The following is a 13,785-nucleotide window of genomic DNA, read 5'->3' on the forward strand; positions in this document are numbered from 1 at the left end:
CCTCAACTCGGCCTGGAACTCAGCAGCTGGGGAAGGGATGGGGACCGGTTCCCCCTCAGTGGCCAGGTCTGAGGCCTCAGCCTCTCTGAGCCGTGCCCCTCGGCCCTCCCTTCCCACCAGGGTAGGGTCCTGCGCCTCCGGTGCGGTACCCTCCCCGAGGTCAGGGAGCAGTGGCCCTCGCCGGCTCTGGCTACGGGTCACAACCAGGGCGGTCTGGGGCTTGCTTGGCCAGTCCTCTAGGTCTCCCCCCATCAAAACTTCAGTGGGCAAATGGTGGTGTACCCCCACATCCTTGTGGCCCTCCTTGGCCCCCCATTTCAGGTGTACCCTTGCCACGGGCACCTTAAATGGGGTCCCACCCACCCCTGTCAGGGTCAGGTAGGTGTTGGGCACCACCCGATCTGGGGCCACCACCTCGGGCCGGGCCAGCGTCACCTCCGCACCCGTATCCCAGTATCCATTGACCTTCCTCCCATCCACCTCCAGGGGAACAAGGCACTCTCTCCGGAGGGACAGCCCCGCGCCCACCCTGTAAACTGAGCGCCCTGAGTCCAGAGCCTCCAGCCCTCTGGTGGAGCTGGCCTGGGGTACTCTTCCCTCCGGGGCAGGTGGTAAACTGGCAGCCCCCCTTGCCTGAGTTGTCTGCCCCTCGTCCAGCTGGGTCCCTACCCAGTTAACCCTGGGTAGGTTGGGTCTGCTCAGTTTGTCCCTGAGCCCAGGGCACTGGGACCGTACGTGGCCTCTCTGGCCACAGTGATAGCAGCTCAGGTCACGTTGGTCCCCTCGAGCGGGTCGGAGGGGCCCGACGCCAGGCGTTCCCCTTGGGAGGGGGTTCTCCCTATTTCCCCGCTGGGAGGCCCCCTGGTGACTCTCTCTCTGCATCGGGGGGGGCCTGTTCTTTTGGGACTCCTCCCGGCTACCCCCTGACCGACTGTTCACAAACTCGTCGGCCAGCTGCCCTGCGTGCTGGGGGTTCTCGAGCTTTTTGTCCACCAACCACAGCCTCAGGTCGGAAGGGCACTGTTCATACAGCTGCTCCAGTACAATTAGGTCAAGCAGGTCCTCTTTAGCTCGGGCCCCCGCTGTCCACTTGCGGGCATACCCCTGCATCCGGTTGGCCAGTTGTAGGTAGGTGACCTCAGGCGTTTTACGCTGACTCCGGAACCTTCTCCGGTACATCTCGGGGGTCAGCCCAAACTCACGGAGCAGGGCCTGTTTGAACAGTTCATAGTCCCCTGCCTCCGGCCCTGTCATCCGGCTGTACACCTCCACGGCTTTGGGGTCCAGTAAGGGGGTGAGAAACTGGAGCCTGTCTGCAGGGTCAACCCTGTGCAGCTCACAGGCATTCTCAAAGGCCGTCAGGAAGCTATCTATGTCCTCCCCCTCCTTACGCTGGGCCAGGAAGCACTTATCAAAGTTCCTTGCAGTCTTGGGTCCCCCCTCACTCACCACAGCCGGGGCCCCACTGCTCTTCAGCCTGGCCAGCTCCAGTTCGTGCTGTCTTTGTTTCTCCTTCTCCTGGCGCTCATGTTGACGTTGTTTCTCCTTCTCCTCCTGCTCATGTTGACGTTGTTTTTCATGATCCTCCAGCTCCCTCATTTTCATCTCCCTCTCCCATTCCAGCCGCCTCCGCTCCAGGGATGGGGAGCTCCGCCGGGAGGATCCCCTGCTGGGTGCTGGGGTCAGGGTGCCCTCGGTATTCGCTGGGCTTCCCCCAACCCCTCCCCCAGACATAGGTAGGAAGGGTCTCGGGATGTCCTCGGCAGCAGTCTGACCCCTCCCAGCCCGGTCAGGCCCCAGGGCCCACGCTGCGTCTGCCGGGCGGCTCCCCTCAGGGATAGGGATCGGGTCATCCAAGCGATCCCTCTCCTCCAACTGGGCAATCAGTTGTTCCTTGGTGGACCTCCCGATGCGCAGCCCCCTCTGCCTGCACAGCTCCACCAGGTCACTCTTAAGGCGTTTAGCGTACATCTCCCTGCTGGCCACTCGCAGGCCGGGCAGCTTCCCACGGTTTCCAGGAAAAGCCCTTAGTGTGCCAGTCCTTCTTGAGGTCACCACCTCTTTGCCAGGGTCGAGCTGCAGACTCCTCCGCCCCTGGGACTGCTCGCTGCAATCCCCCGGGGGACCCTGTTACTGCAAAAGTCTTTCTCTCTGGTCACACATTCCCAGGGGTTAACCGCCCCCCGAAACCGTCTCTGAATCTTCAGCACGCCTGGTCCCCGTCAATTCCCCTTCGTTTTACTGTTCCCCAGTCACTTACTGCAGGAAGCGCCGTTCACGGGGTGCAGTAGATCCCACCGCTGCCACCAGTTGTCACGGAGTGTGGGGGAGTCCAGGCCCTGCACCCCTCTTCCTGGGATCCACTGAGACTCTCAGCCAGCCAGTAAAACAGAAGGTTTATTGGACAACAGGAACACAGTCCACAACAGAGCTTGTGGGTACAACCAGGACCCCTCAATCACGTCCTTCTGGGGGAGCAGGGAGCTTAGACCCCAGCCCTGGGGTTCCCTGTGTTCCTCCCCCCAGCCTCCAAACTGCCAACTAAACTCACCCCGCAGGTTCCCTGCTGCAGCCTCTGTTCACATTCCTGGGCAGAGGTGTCACCTCCCCCTCCCCCTCCTGGCTCAGGTGACAGGCTCTCAGGTCTCCCATCCCCAGGGCACATTCCCAGGTCAACACTCCCCCCTCCCTGCTGAGTCACATCGTCACAGATGCGACCTAGTTACAGGGCCATTCTCCCGAGCAGACAGAAACTTAGGACCCTTCCCTTCCTGGACTTTAGCTGAATCCAGAACCAGCTCTGAGACAACTGCACGACCCTCAACCATCACAGGCTGAAAGGCCCCTTCTGTCTGCTCCACAGACCAAGAAGAGCCGGACACACTTCCTCCTTTACCAGACACACAGGTTGGGATCTCTTTCCCCTTGTCCCAGCACACAAGGCTGGTCACAGACAACTGCTTGGAGATCAGGGTAGCTCCCTCCATAGGCAAGTCAATACCCCTGACAGACAGAGACCCATTTCCTTCACTGTCCCAATTCTCCACCCAGCTAACAGGTAAGGTCCAGGGACACTCATCTTCCACTCTCCTCGCCTTCCCACCCTGCTGACTAGACACAGCCATCAGCTCACAAGGCTGCCTAGGCTCATCCAAACTTTCCTTACCAAGCACCTTGCCACTCCCCACAGATCCCCTGCCCTGCCTGTGTCTCCCCCCACTCAGCTGGGGTCTCAGCTCCCACTGTGCTCAGCGCTGCCCTTGCTGTCCCAGTGGGGGCAGGCCACTGCTTTCCTCAATGCATCAGAGCCAGCGAGAGTCCCCAGTCTGGTGTGCAAGGGGGCAGGGAGCATCTCTCTGTCCCACCCAGCCCCAGGGGTCTGGTTACAGGCAGGCAGGTAGCCTGAGCCTAGCGGCTCCTCCCTGCTGCCAGCCAGGTCATCTGCATTTTCACTGACCATTTCCCTCTCCGCCGATTGGTTCCCTGGATTCAAATTCAAACCCTCGGCAGTTACAGGAACAGGGCCTGGATCCTGTCCCAAAGAGACACAGTCACCCCACAACAGGGTCTCGCAGCTGGTGTCCTGGAGCACCCCAACGACCAGCCAGCCCCACCCCTCCTGGGTCTGCACGGGGATCTGGGCCATAGGCAGGGCGAGGGGCTTCGTCCCTGGGACCCTCACCCAGCTCACACAGCCCCTCAGCATCTGAGGCTGCACCACCCGGGGCCTGACACCAGTTCTCTCTGTCCCAGGATCTCGCCACCCCAGGAATGTCTCCCCATTGACCATCCCCTTCCGCTCCCACTGGGGGTCCGAGGGGCCTGGCCCCAGGAAACTCCACACAGACATATAGGTCAGGAGTGGGAGCGTGTCCACCTCCCCACCCATCTGGCTGATGGAGTCTGTGGCCTTGGGACCCAGCAAGGGAGCTAGACACCGGGGCTTTTCCGCAGGGTCCCCCTGGTTCAAATCGCCAGCCTGCTCAAAGGCAGTGAGGTGGGCATCCACACACCCCCCCTCCTTAACTAGGGGCAGCAATTTAGTCTCGAGGTTCCCTGCGGAACTGGCACCCCGGGGTCTATCCCCACTCACCCTGGGGAGGTCCCCTAGGCCTCTCCGCTCCCCCACCGCCAGTTCATGCTGCTGCTGCTTCTGCAGCTCTTTCTCGGGCTCTCGCTGTCTCCCACGGTCCTCTTGCTCTCTCGGACTCAGCTCCAATCCCGTCCCTCTCGATCCCCCGATGGGGAACCCGATCGTGAAGACCCTCGTCTGGTCAGGGACAGGAGTCTTGGGGATGCCTGGCTCCCACTCCAGCTGCTCCCAGATCCTGCTATAGCCCCAGTTGGGGTCAGGAATCTGTTCCTTAGAGCGGTCATCCTCCTCCAGCTGCACGATTAACTCTGCTTTGGTGAACTTTCCAAAGTCAACCCTCTCTTTCTGCACAGGGTTACAATGTCCTTCTTAAGGAGACAGTGACAGGCCGTCACTCCGCTCTTCCCAAGTTGTTGTGGACTCACAGGCCCGTGTGTTCTCAGCTCCCCACGGTTTCCAGGGAGAACCCCTAGTGTGCCAGCCCTTCTCAAGGTCACCACCTCTTTGCCAGGGTCGAGCTGCAGACTCCTCCGCCCCTTGGACTGCTCGCTGCAATCCCCAGGGGAACCCTGTTACTGCAAAAGTCCTTCTCTCTCCCCGGGCCAAGCTGCAGGCTCCTCCGCCCCTGAGACTGCTCACTGCAGTCCCCAGGGGGACCCCATTACTGCACAGTCCTTCTCGCTGGTCACACACTCCCAGGGGTTAACCGCCCCCCGAAACCGCTCCTCTCTGAGCCTTCAGCACGTCTGGTCCTCGTCAATCCCCCTGCGTGTTACTGCTCCCCAGTCACTTACTGCAGGAAGCGCCGTCCACGGGGTACAGTACATCCCACCGCTGCCACCAGTTGTCACGGAGTCCCTGGGCGATGCTCTGGAACTGCTCCCCATGAAGCCAGTCAGGACTCTGGGGCAGTCGCCTTTCTGTGAGCAGCCTGTCTTCAGGACACACAGCTCACGCAGCTTCCACCTTCCTGGGTCTGACCTCGGAGCATTCAGCATCCTCTGCCCCTCCGTGTGCTTCCCACAGCCAGTCCGCTCAGGCGGGGTCCTGGGGAAGCCAGAGGGTCCGGCACCCCAACTCCGCAGTCAGACGTGACTCTCAGCCAGCCAGTAAAACAGAAGGTTTATTAGACGACAGGAACATGGTCTAAAACAGAGCTTGCAGGTGCAGAGAACGGGACCCCTCAGCTGGGTCCATTTTGGGGGGCAGTGAGCCAGACAACCCCGTCTGCCCTTCACTCCATGTCCCAGCCAGCCCCCAACTGAAACTCCCTCCCGCCCCTCCTCCTCTGGGCTTTGTTCCTTTCCTGGGCCAGGTGGTCACCTGATTCCTTTGTTCTCCAACCCTTCAGCTCTCACCTTGCAGGGGGGGAAGGGCCCAGGCCATCAGTTGCCAGGAAACAGGGTGTCGGCCATTCTCTGTGTCCAGACCCCTGCACACACCTGCCCTCTAGGGCTCTGCAATGATCATACACCCTTACCCCACCACCTAGATACTTAAGAACTGCATAATGACAGGTTTCAGAGAACTGCATAGGGGAAACTGAGGCACCCCCACAATATTCGGAGGAAACATTAAGAACAGGCCCACTTCGTCACACCGTGGTCCCTGGATACCTTGCGGGGGCGACGCATCGCCCCAGCGACAGCATGTGGACACACGCTCTGCTCCCAGCCACTCTACAAGGCTTCTGGTCCTAGGACCTTAAAGGGACAGCAGCCTGGGCTTTCCCCAAGTCTGACTGATTGCCCTGGGCCCGTCTTCCGCTCTCCCCACACCTAGCTCTACCCTTCTCTGCGTTTCATCCTCTGTACAAGGCCCAGGCTTTAAGGGACACACCCCAGGCCAGGGGCTGACTGACCACTAGCCCTCACTATTCCCGAGGGCAGTCACCCTGTCACAAAGGCTGCCTTCTCAGACTCTTGTACCTGGGTGTGACATGTGCACACACGTCCAGCCCCACCCCTACTGGGATCCAGCTTGAGCTCATTAACCCTGTTCTACACCTGGGGAAACTGAGGTAGGGACTTGCACAGTCCACAGTGGGGGCTCTGCGTGGAACCAAAATGAGAGCTCCAGGATTCCTGGATCCCAGTCCTGTGCCTGGTCCACTCGCTCTAGCTGCCTCTGCACAACCCAGTTCAGCGGCTGTGTGGTTAGCTAATTGTGGAGTGGCTTGGATTGAGGAAGCGTGTGAGAGGCCGGGCGTGCTGCAGGGGTGTGTGCTGCTAACCTGCTCCATGGCTGAGTCTCTTTGGCCTCTTACCGGGTTAGCTCCATCATGCCTGCCCGGGGCTTGTGTGACCTCATGGCCTTAGGCGGGGGCCTGCTGTGGCCCTGACTTCATTGCTGAAGAGCTCTGCACGGCTGTGGCTGTTCACAAGCATGTGCACTGGCTGGGCGCGTGCCGTGGCCTGAGGGACAGACCTCCTCGCTACGGTTTATAGGTGAGCTTCAACTGAGCCTGCAGCCCTCCTGCTGTCAGTCCTGCCCCAAACCCCGCTGCAGCACCCCCTGCTGGTCATGGGTGGCCCTGAAAAAATTCCACTGCTGGGCTCGGGGGGATGGACGGACGGACAGATCAGTGTTCCTGGGAGCGTCAGCGACAGTTGGGATCTGTTGTGCTGCCCTCAGGGCAAGGGCTCCTGGCTCCTCTGGCAGCAGGAGAGCTGCAGGAATTCTCCAGGCGCGTCCCAATCCCTTCCCCCTCTGGAGGATTCGCTGGTTCTGGCTGGCACCCATGCTGGGAACCCGGCTGTCCGGCCTGCTGTGGCCAGGAGTGGCTTGGAGAACTGGTGTATTCTGCTCTCCTGGGCCCACAGACCTTGGAGGAAGTCCTCCTTTTCTTTTTGCGAATACAGACTAACACGGCTGTTACTCTGAAACCTGGAGGAAGGCCGACAGCCCCAAGAGCCCTAGGGGGCTGTTTGTCACGGCCTGGGACATGTTCACCCCAGGGCCAGGTAGGGGCTAGGGGCTGCTCTGAACTCAGCCTCCTGCTGATGGAACAGCCGCGGCCTGCAGCTTTGCACTCAGCTCTGCTGGCCCGAGGCTGCCTAGAGATGATCTTGGCATCACAGGTTTCCTTGGGAGCAGCCTGGGGATCCCGACCGAGGACAGTAGCTGGATGCTCCTGGCCAGGCCATCGGCAATAATGGGGCCACTTGGCAGTCCATGTTGCACCAGACGTATCTAGCTCTTCGGACAGGGTATTGGGAGCCAGGACTCCTGGGTTCTGTCCCCGGCTCTGGAGGAACGTGGATGAGTCGCTGCCCCGTGTCTCTGGCTGGCGCACTGAGCGAAGGGCCGGGAGCGCCTTTTGACAAGCGGGTTCTGTGGCGTGAGGGTGCTCTCGCCATCCCCATCCCCACGCCATGACCTAGCCCCCCAGTAACAGGGAGGGAAATGAGGGGCCAAAGGACATGGTGCCCCTTGGGAATTTCGGGCTTGAGGCCCATGGCTGGTTCATGCTGCCACTGATGCTGCTGTCTGGCCTGAGGAGAGCCAAGCTCGCCCCATGCCCCCAGCTCTGAATCGCCTCTGGTGCTTACATGCTTGGCTGCAGTGCCCAGAGTACCGCTCCCCCCGGACCCACACGGCCTGTCCCTGAAGCTCTTCCTGCCCATGGGGGGCCCGGGGAACAGGACACAGTGCTGGCCCCTCGCGCGATGGGTTGGGAGGAGGCAGGTGCTGTCCGTCCTTCCTGCCTGTGCCCCTCCTCTGCTCACTGCGCTGCCCCAGACACCCCCACTCTGGCCACGTGGTGCATGTCGTACTGGCTCCATGCGAGCTCTTGGGGCCGAACATGAGCACGTCAGCCAAGCAGGACAGGGCTCTGGAGCTGGGCCTGTCCCCTTCCCCCTGTCACGGGGTCCCCGGGCGATGCTCTGGAACTGCTTCCCATGAAGCCAGGCAGGACTCTGGGGAAGTCTCCTCTCTGGGAGCAGCCTGTCTGCAGGACACACAGCTCACCCGGCTTCCACCTTCCTGGGCCTGACCTCGGAGCATTCAGCCTCCTCTGCCCCTCTGTGCGCTTCCCACAGCAAGTCTGCCCAGGTGGGGTCCTGGGGGAGCCAGAGGGTCCTGCCCCCCAACTCCGCAGTCAGACAGGACTCTCAGCCAGCCAGTAAAACAGAAGGTTTATGAGACGACAGGAACATGGTCTAACACAGAGCTTGTAGGTGCAGAGAACAGGACCCCTCAGCCGGGTCCATTTTGAGGGGGCATGAGCCAGACAACCACGTCTGCACTTCACTCCTCGTCCCCAGCCAGCCCCAAACTGCAACTCTCTCCTGCTGCTCCTCCTCTGGGCTTTGTCCCTTTCCCAGGCCAGGAGGTCACCGGATTCCTTTGTTTTCCAACCCTTTAGGTCTCACCTTGCAGGGCCCAGGCCATCAGTGGCCAGGAAACAGGGTGTCGGCCATTCTCTGTGTCCAGACCCCTGCACACACCTGCCCTCTAGGGCTCTGCAATGACCATACACCCTTACCCCACCACCTAGATACTTAAGAACTGCCTAGGGGAAACTGAGGCACCCCCACACTATTCAGAGGAAACACTAAGAACAGTCCCACTTCGTCACTCCCCCTCCAGCAGTCAGGGCTCCCCGCAGTGCCTCCTGCTGGGGGAGGCTGGAGCCACAGCGCTCTGGTCCTTGGGGTGCCGCAGTGACTGACAGAGGCTCCCCTTCTCCCTATGTCTCTCGCCAGCGATCCGACCCCAGGCTGCTGTCCCAGTTCTTCTACGCCGACGAGAGGGTGACCCGCGTGGTGATGGAAATAAATGGCCTGGACGTGGAGACAGACCCTCAGCAATACTTGGTGCTGCTAAACCAGCTGCACCTCAGCCAGGTACCCTGTGAACCAGGGCCCTGCCCCCCACATGAGGCCCAAGGCGTGTGCGCGTGCCCTGCCCTCAGCTGGAGTAGCGGGCTCTGCTGCTGTCCAGGGTGGGAGCGCAGCGAGGGCGGAGGGAGGGCTGGGACTTCAGGGCTGGGGCCCTGGCCCTGGTGGGGGAGCTGGGAGAGATGGTGCATGCTCTGTCCCGCCCTGCATGGCTTGGCAGGGACCCGCCAGCGACCAGCATCCCTCGTGTGTGGGACAGCAATCTCAACAGACGCCTCCTGCTCCCCTGCCCAGGCTCACCTGCTGACCCTCATCGAGCAGCTCATGAACGAGTGCATCCCCAAGGAGAGGCACTGCCGTGACTACCTTGCCAAGTTCCCGGAGGAGCTGCTGGTGGACAATCTGGGGAACCACGTGCTGTTTGCGGCTGAGGTCAGCCTGCGGTGATTCCCGGGGAGCAGTCTGGGAGCTCCCCTACCCCAGTCCTTCTAGGAAATGCACTTCCTGGAGCTGTCTGGAGCCTCAGAACCCCCTTTTGGGGGGTGCAGGAAGGGTGCCAGGATCCTTTGTACGGTTTCCCTCATGCTAGACTGGATTGCACCCAAGAGAGCCAGGGGCTAAAAACACCTGCTCTCCCCAGATACCTTGAGGGGAGGTGCCATGCAAGTGCCCCCCCACACACCCAACTATCCAGCCCTGGGCTCCGCCCAAGCAGACCACGTGCTGTGCCCAACTCCGAGGAGGCTGCCTGGCCCCTGGGCCTGTGCTGAGCCCACGACTCCTGTCACGTGCTCTCGGGGTGGTGGGATTCGGCTAGGTGGGCAGGGGAGGGGCTGTGCTGGGCTGGCTCCCTGAGCGGCTCGTGTGGTCTCCACAGTGTCTGGTGGCGGGCACCGTCCTGGAGCTGGAGGAAGCAGACGGGCTGCAGCTGCGTCCCCTGGCCAAGAACCTGGTGTGCAGCTTGCAGCTGGTGCGGAAAGTACTGCGGGAGCAGAGCCTGAGCCAGGCCAGCCCCTGCTCGGAGCCCATGCGTATGGCGCTGATCCGGTTTGACACGCTCTTCGCTGAATTTGAACTCCGGTACGTGCCAGGCACAGAACTCAGCTTGGCTGCAGAGGCCAGGTGCAAGCACTGGGGCAGGGCAGGCCAGCAGCCTCCGCCACCGCCCCGGCCATTCCTCAGCAGCCCAGAGAGCGCCAGGCTGGGCGTGGTGGGTGCAGAATGCCGGTAGCTGCTTGTCCTTCGTAGTGCGGGGGCTGTGACAAAGGGTATCCTCCGGGACAAGCCACTCTGGAGGGAGCCAAACAGGGCTAGATCTGCTGTCAGGAGCCCCCTGGGCACAATCTGGGCCCCTCACTCCAGGCCAGAGTGTTCCAGGACACCCCGCTGGGTGCCCTGGGAAGCAGGACAGGGCTGGGATTCATGGCTGGCCTGTCTCTTGTAGCTACGTGTCCTTGCTGGTCACGGTGAAGTCCCCGGAGGAGCTCTACAAGCAGCAGGAGATCGTGGTGCTCTTCTGTGAGACAGTGGAGAGGTGAGGGGCTGCGCGGCTGGCAGGGCACCCTGAGGGGAGAGGCCCTGGGCAAGAATTGCTAATTCCGCCCCCGCTCCTACTTTGGGGTGTAGTTCCCCTGCAGCTTATGCAGGGGCTGCTGGATTCACCGGTGGTGAATGGGAGCTGAATGCCAGTCAATACAGGAGTGGGGACACCCCAGCTCCCCACTCCTTGGTGGGCGGGGAGCTCTCACCTGCACCGCTCCATGAGCCAGCTGGGTGCTGAGCAGCTGGAGCGTCCCCCTGGCCGTTCCTGGAAGCAGGGCGCTTGGATTGCCACAATGTGGGGCAGAGACTGTCCCCAGCCCCCCGGCTGCTGCCTTGGGGTCACGCTCACAGAGCGTTCCTGGGGCGCCCCCAGCAAGCCTGCTGGGGAATCAAAGGGCATCAGGTTCACTGGGTCCCCCAGCCCGCCTGCCAGGCATGGCTTAAAGCAACAGCTGCTGCTCTTTGGCACGAAGCCCGTGGTCCCAGCCTGTCTCAAGCCCCCTGCCTCTGCCCTCCCTGAGCAGAGCCCTGAAACTTGGCTACCTGAGCCAGGACATGATTGACGGGTGCGAGCCGCTGCTGATGTTCACCATCCCCCGCCTGGCCATCATCAGGTGAGTGGGCAGCTCCGTGCTCGGGGGCTGAGGCTGCACAAGCCAGGGTGGTGTGGAGCCAGGCATCCCCCCACGCACTGGGCTTCCGGAGCTGTGGCCCAGGAGTTCCCCAGGGTGGGGCAGTGGCTGCCCGACTCCAAGCTGCCCCATCTCTTCTCCTCTGCCCTGGGCTGGCTCCCGCTCTCCCCTCCGCTGGGTGCCAGGCAGTGCAGCTGCCCCGGGACAGGGCACTTCCTCGCCCTGCTGCTGCAGAAGGGTCACTGGCCTGCGGGCGCCTGAGCTGAGCCCCTCTCCCCGTGAGCTCAGCTGCCCCGGGTGTGTCCCAAGGGGACCTGGAACCACTTCCCGACCACAGGGCCTGCACCACCCCTTGCCCCTTCCAGCCACTCGCTGAGCCTTTGGCTGCGCCCCGGCCTGGGCACTGGCCAGCGGCTGGTGGGAGGCTGGTGTCCTCCGGTTTGGAGCCCCAGACCGAGAGCCAGGGTTTGCTTTGAGACAGGGCTGGGAGGGGGCAGCCAAGGGCGGAGCTGACGGGGCTGCTCCCTCTCCCTGCATGCAGTGGGCTCCTCATCTATCCCGAGGGGCCCCTGGGCCTGGAGCGGAGGCCCGAGGAGACGTCCAGGCTCTTCAGCCCCTTTCGCAGCGTGCTGAAAAACATCAGGTAGGTGCACTGGGCTGTGGGGGGCAGCCATGGGGCAGGGGAGGGGGAGTGCCCGGGGGAGAGCTGGGCAGTGGGGAGGGAGAGCGCTGTGGGGCAGGGGAGGGCTGGGCAGTGGGGAGGGGGAAGGGGGGCGCTGTGGGGCAGGGGGGGCTGGGCAGTGGGGAGCAGGGTGGGGAGGGGGAGGGCTGGGCAGTGGGGAGGGGGAAGGGGAGCGCTGTGGGGCGGGGGGGCTGGGCAGTGGGGAGCAGGGTGGGGAGGGCTGGGCAGTGGGGAGGGGGAAGGGCAGCGCTGTGGGGTGGGGAGCAGGGTGAGGAGGGCTGGGCAGTGGGGAGGGGGAAGGGGAGCGCTGTGGAGCGGGGTGGGCTGGGTAATGGGGAGCACAGGGGCTCCAGTGGGGTTTATAAAGCCGGGGTGCGGTGCCCTTTGGCAGCACGACCCCTGGCCCGGCACAGACTGCCTCGCCGGTGCGCTCCTGGCGCTGGCGCCTGGGAGGGGCCCAGCTCAAGCTGCGGTGGGGCCCCAGGTGCCCGGTGGCATGGAGCTGCCCTTGCTCCCCTCCCGCCTGGCCCGGCCCGGCCCCCCAGCTGTGGGAGGGCAGAGGGAGGCCCAGCCTGGGAAGGTCTCATGCCCGTCTCCGGCAGGGACCTGCTGCGGGTGCTCTCGGAGGAGGAGCTCGCCCTGCTGGAGAAGACCCTGTGTGCTGCCGAATCGGAGGGTCCTTGCAGCGCAGCTGGTCCTGAGCCCAGGGGCGAAGCGGCTCCAGACACTCGTCGCCCTGCCCCCTGGTGCTCCCCGCAGCCCGCCCCCAACTGCTCTCTGCACCCCCCAGCTGCTGCAGGAGCCCAGCGCACGGCGGCCTGCAGCCGCGGAACAGCTGGAGCCCCAGGGGCTGCGAGTGGAGCCCCACAAAAGGGCAAGGAGGAGGCAAAGGAGCCAGTGCCCCCTGGCTCGGACCCTCTCCCCGAAAGGCCCCTGAGCGTGAGGACTAGTGATATGGATGCGGCCTGCACAGGGTCAGCCTCGCCGGGCCTGTGGCCACCTGCTCAGGCTGTGCGCCAGGGGGTTCCTGGCAGAGCTGGCAATGCCAGCAGGGACATACGGCTGCAGACGCATGCAGCCATGCCAGAGGGAGCAGGGCACGCTGACAGCATGGGGCCTCCCTGGGACAGAGGCCAGCAGTCCTGGGCATGCTCCACAGACCGTGGCCAGCTGGCACTAGTGGCTTCTAGGCCACAGGAGCCGACTCTGACAGGAGGATGCATGGAGGCCTGTGCCGGCCTGCAGAACGGGTGGGTGAGGCCTCTCCCCCCGCTCCTGCCTGGCAACAGCGGCAGGTAAGTGGTGATGAATGATCGGGCTCTGGAGCAGATACCCATGCCAGGGGCCCCAGCGAGCAGTTCCCTGGGGCAAACCAGTGCCTCCTCCAGGCCAAGCCTCGTAGCCCATGTGGCTACGAGTCACCTGAGGCAACCAAACCCAGTTCTGGTGTCTGAACTAGGGGCCAGTGCCGGTGGCAGGGGGTGAAGAAGGCAGGAAAGGCCCTGCTGTCGGATCAGATGGGGGCTTGATTGGGGGGCAGGGAAGGGGGACCAACCTGTGCCCTCTTGTGTAACTGGCTCCTCTCTTCTGAGCAGGCCCCTGTGGCAACAGCCAGGCAGTGCCCGGGGCAGAGTGCTCCCCGGGGCTGTTCTGCCCGGCGCCCGCTCAGAGCTCCGCTCCCGTTACAGCAGCGCCCAGGACATGATCCACACGCTCTTCGTCTGCATCTCTGGTATGTGCTCTGCGCAGCGGGCCGGGAGAAAACTCTGGCCTCCTGCGCTGTCCCGCGCTGCAGTGGGGGAGCCCGGGACCAGGGCACGGGGCTGTCCTGGGCTCGCTGCGGGCAGTGGGGTGCCCTGTGAGGGGAGCGTGAGCCAGGCGCACAGAAACCTGCTTCTAGTCAGCTCTTGCCATGGGGCAGCAATGGCTCTTGCCAGCAGGTGTGACTGCAGGGGGTGCATCCTCCAGGTGCTTCCCCACAGCGGGCAGCGG

The 13,785-nt window shown here is 63.2% G+C and overlaps 1 protein-coding gene across 3 annotated transcripts in view; it reads left to right on the plus strand.

Annotated features, from left to right (window-relative positions):
* LOC125641263 (lateral signaling target protein 2 homolog) overlaps nt 1–13,785 on the plus strand; it is a 30,876-nt gene that overhangs the window by 12,032 nt on the left and 5,059 nt on the right. Inside the window, exons 2-9 of one of the 3 annotated variants that reach the window (XM_075131204.1) lie at nt 8,803–8,943; nt 9,232–9,369; nt 9,815–10,017; nt 10,382–10,471; nt 11,004–11,093; nt 11,593–11,754; nt 12,396–13,088; nt 13,389–13,525. In XM_075131204.1, the coding sequence (XP_074987305.1) occupies nt 8,803–8,943; nt 9,232–9,369; nt 9,815–10,017; nt 10,382–10,471; nt 11,004–11,093; nt 11,593–11,754; nt 12,396–13,088; nt 13,389–13,525 (1,654 nt within the window). The remainder of the gene's footprint in view (nt 1–8,802; nt 8,944–9,231; nt 9,370–9,814; nt 10,018–10,381; nt 10,472–11,003; nt 11,094–11,592; nt 11,755–12,395; nt 13,089–13,388; nt 13,526–13,785) is intronic. The other 2 variants (XM_048860905.2, XM_075131205.1) reach the window with 2 other exon arrangements.

This window comes from Caretta caretta, chromosome 8, assembly GCF_965140235.1.
Source record: "Caretta caretta isolate rCarCar2 chromosome 8, rCarCar1.hap1, whole genome shotgun sequence".
NCBI classification, from domain to species: Eukaryota; Metazoa; Chordata; order Testudines; family Cheloniidae; genus Caretta; species Caretta caretta.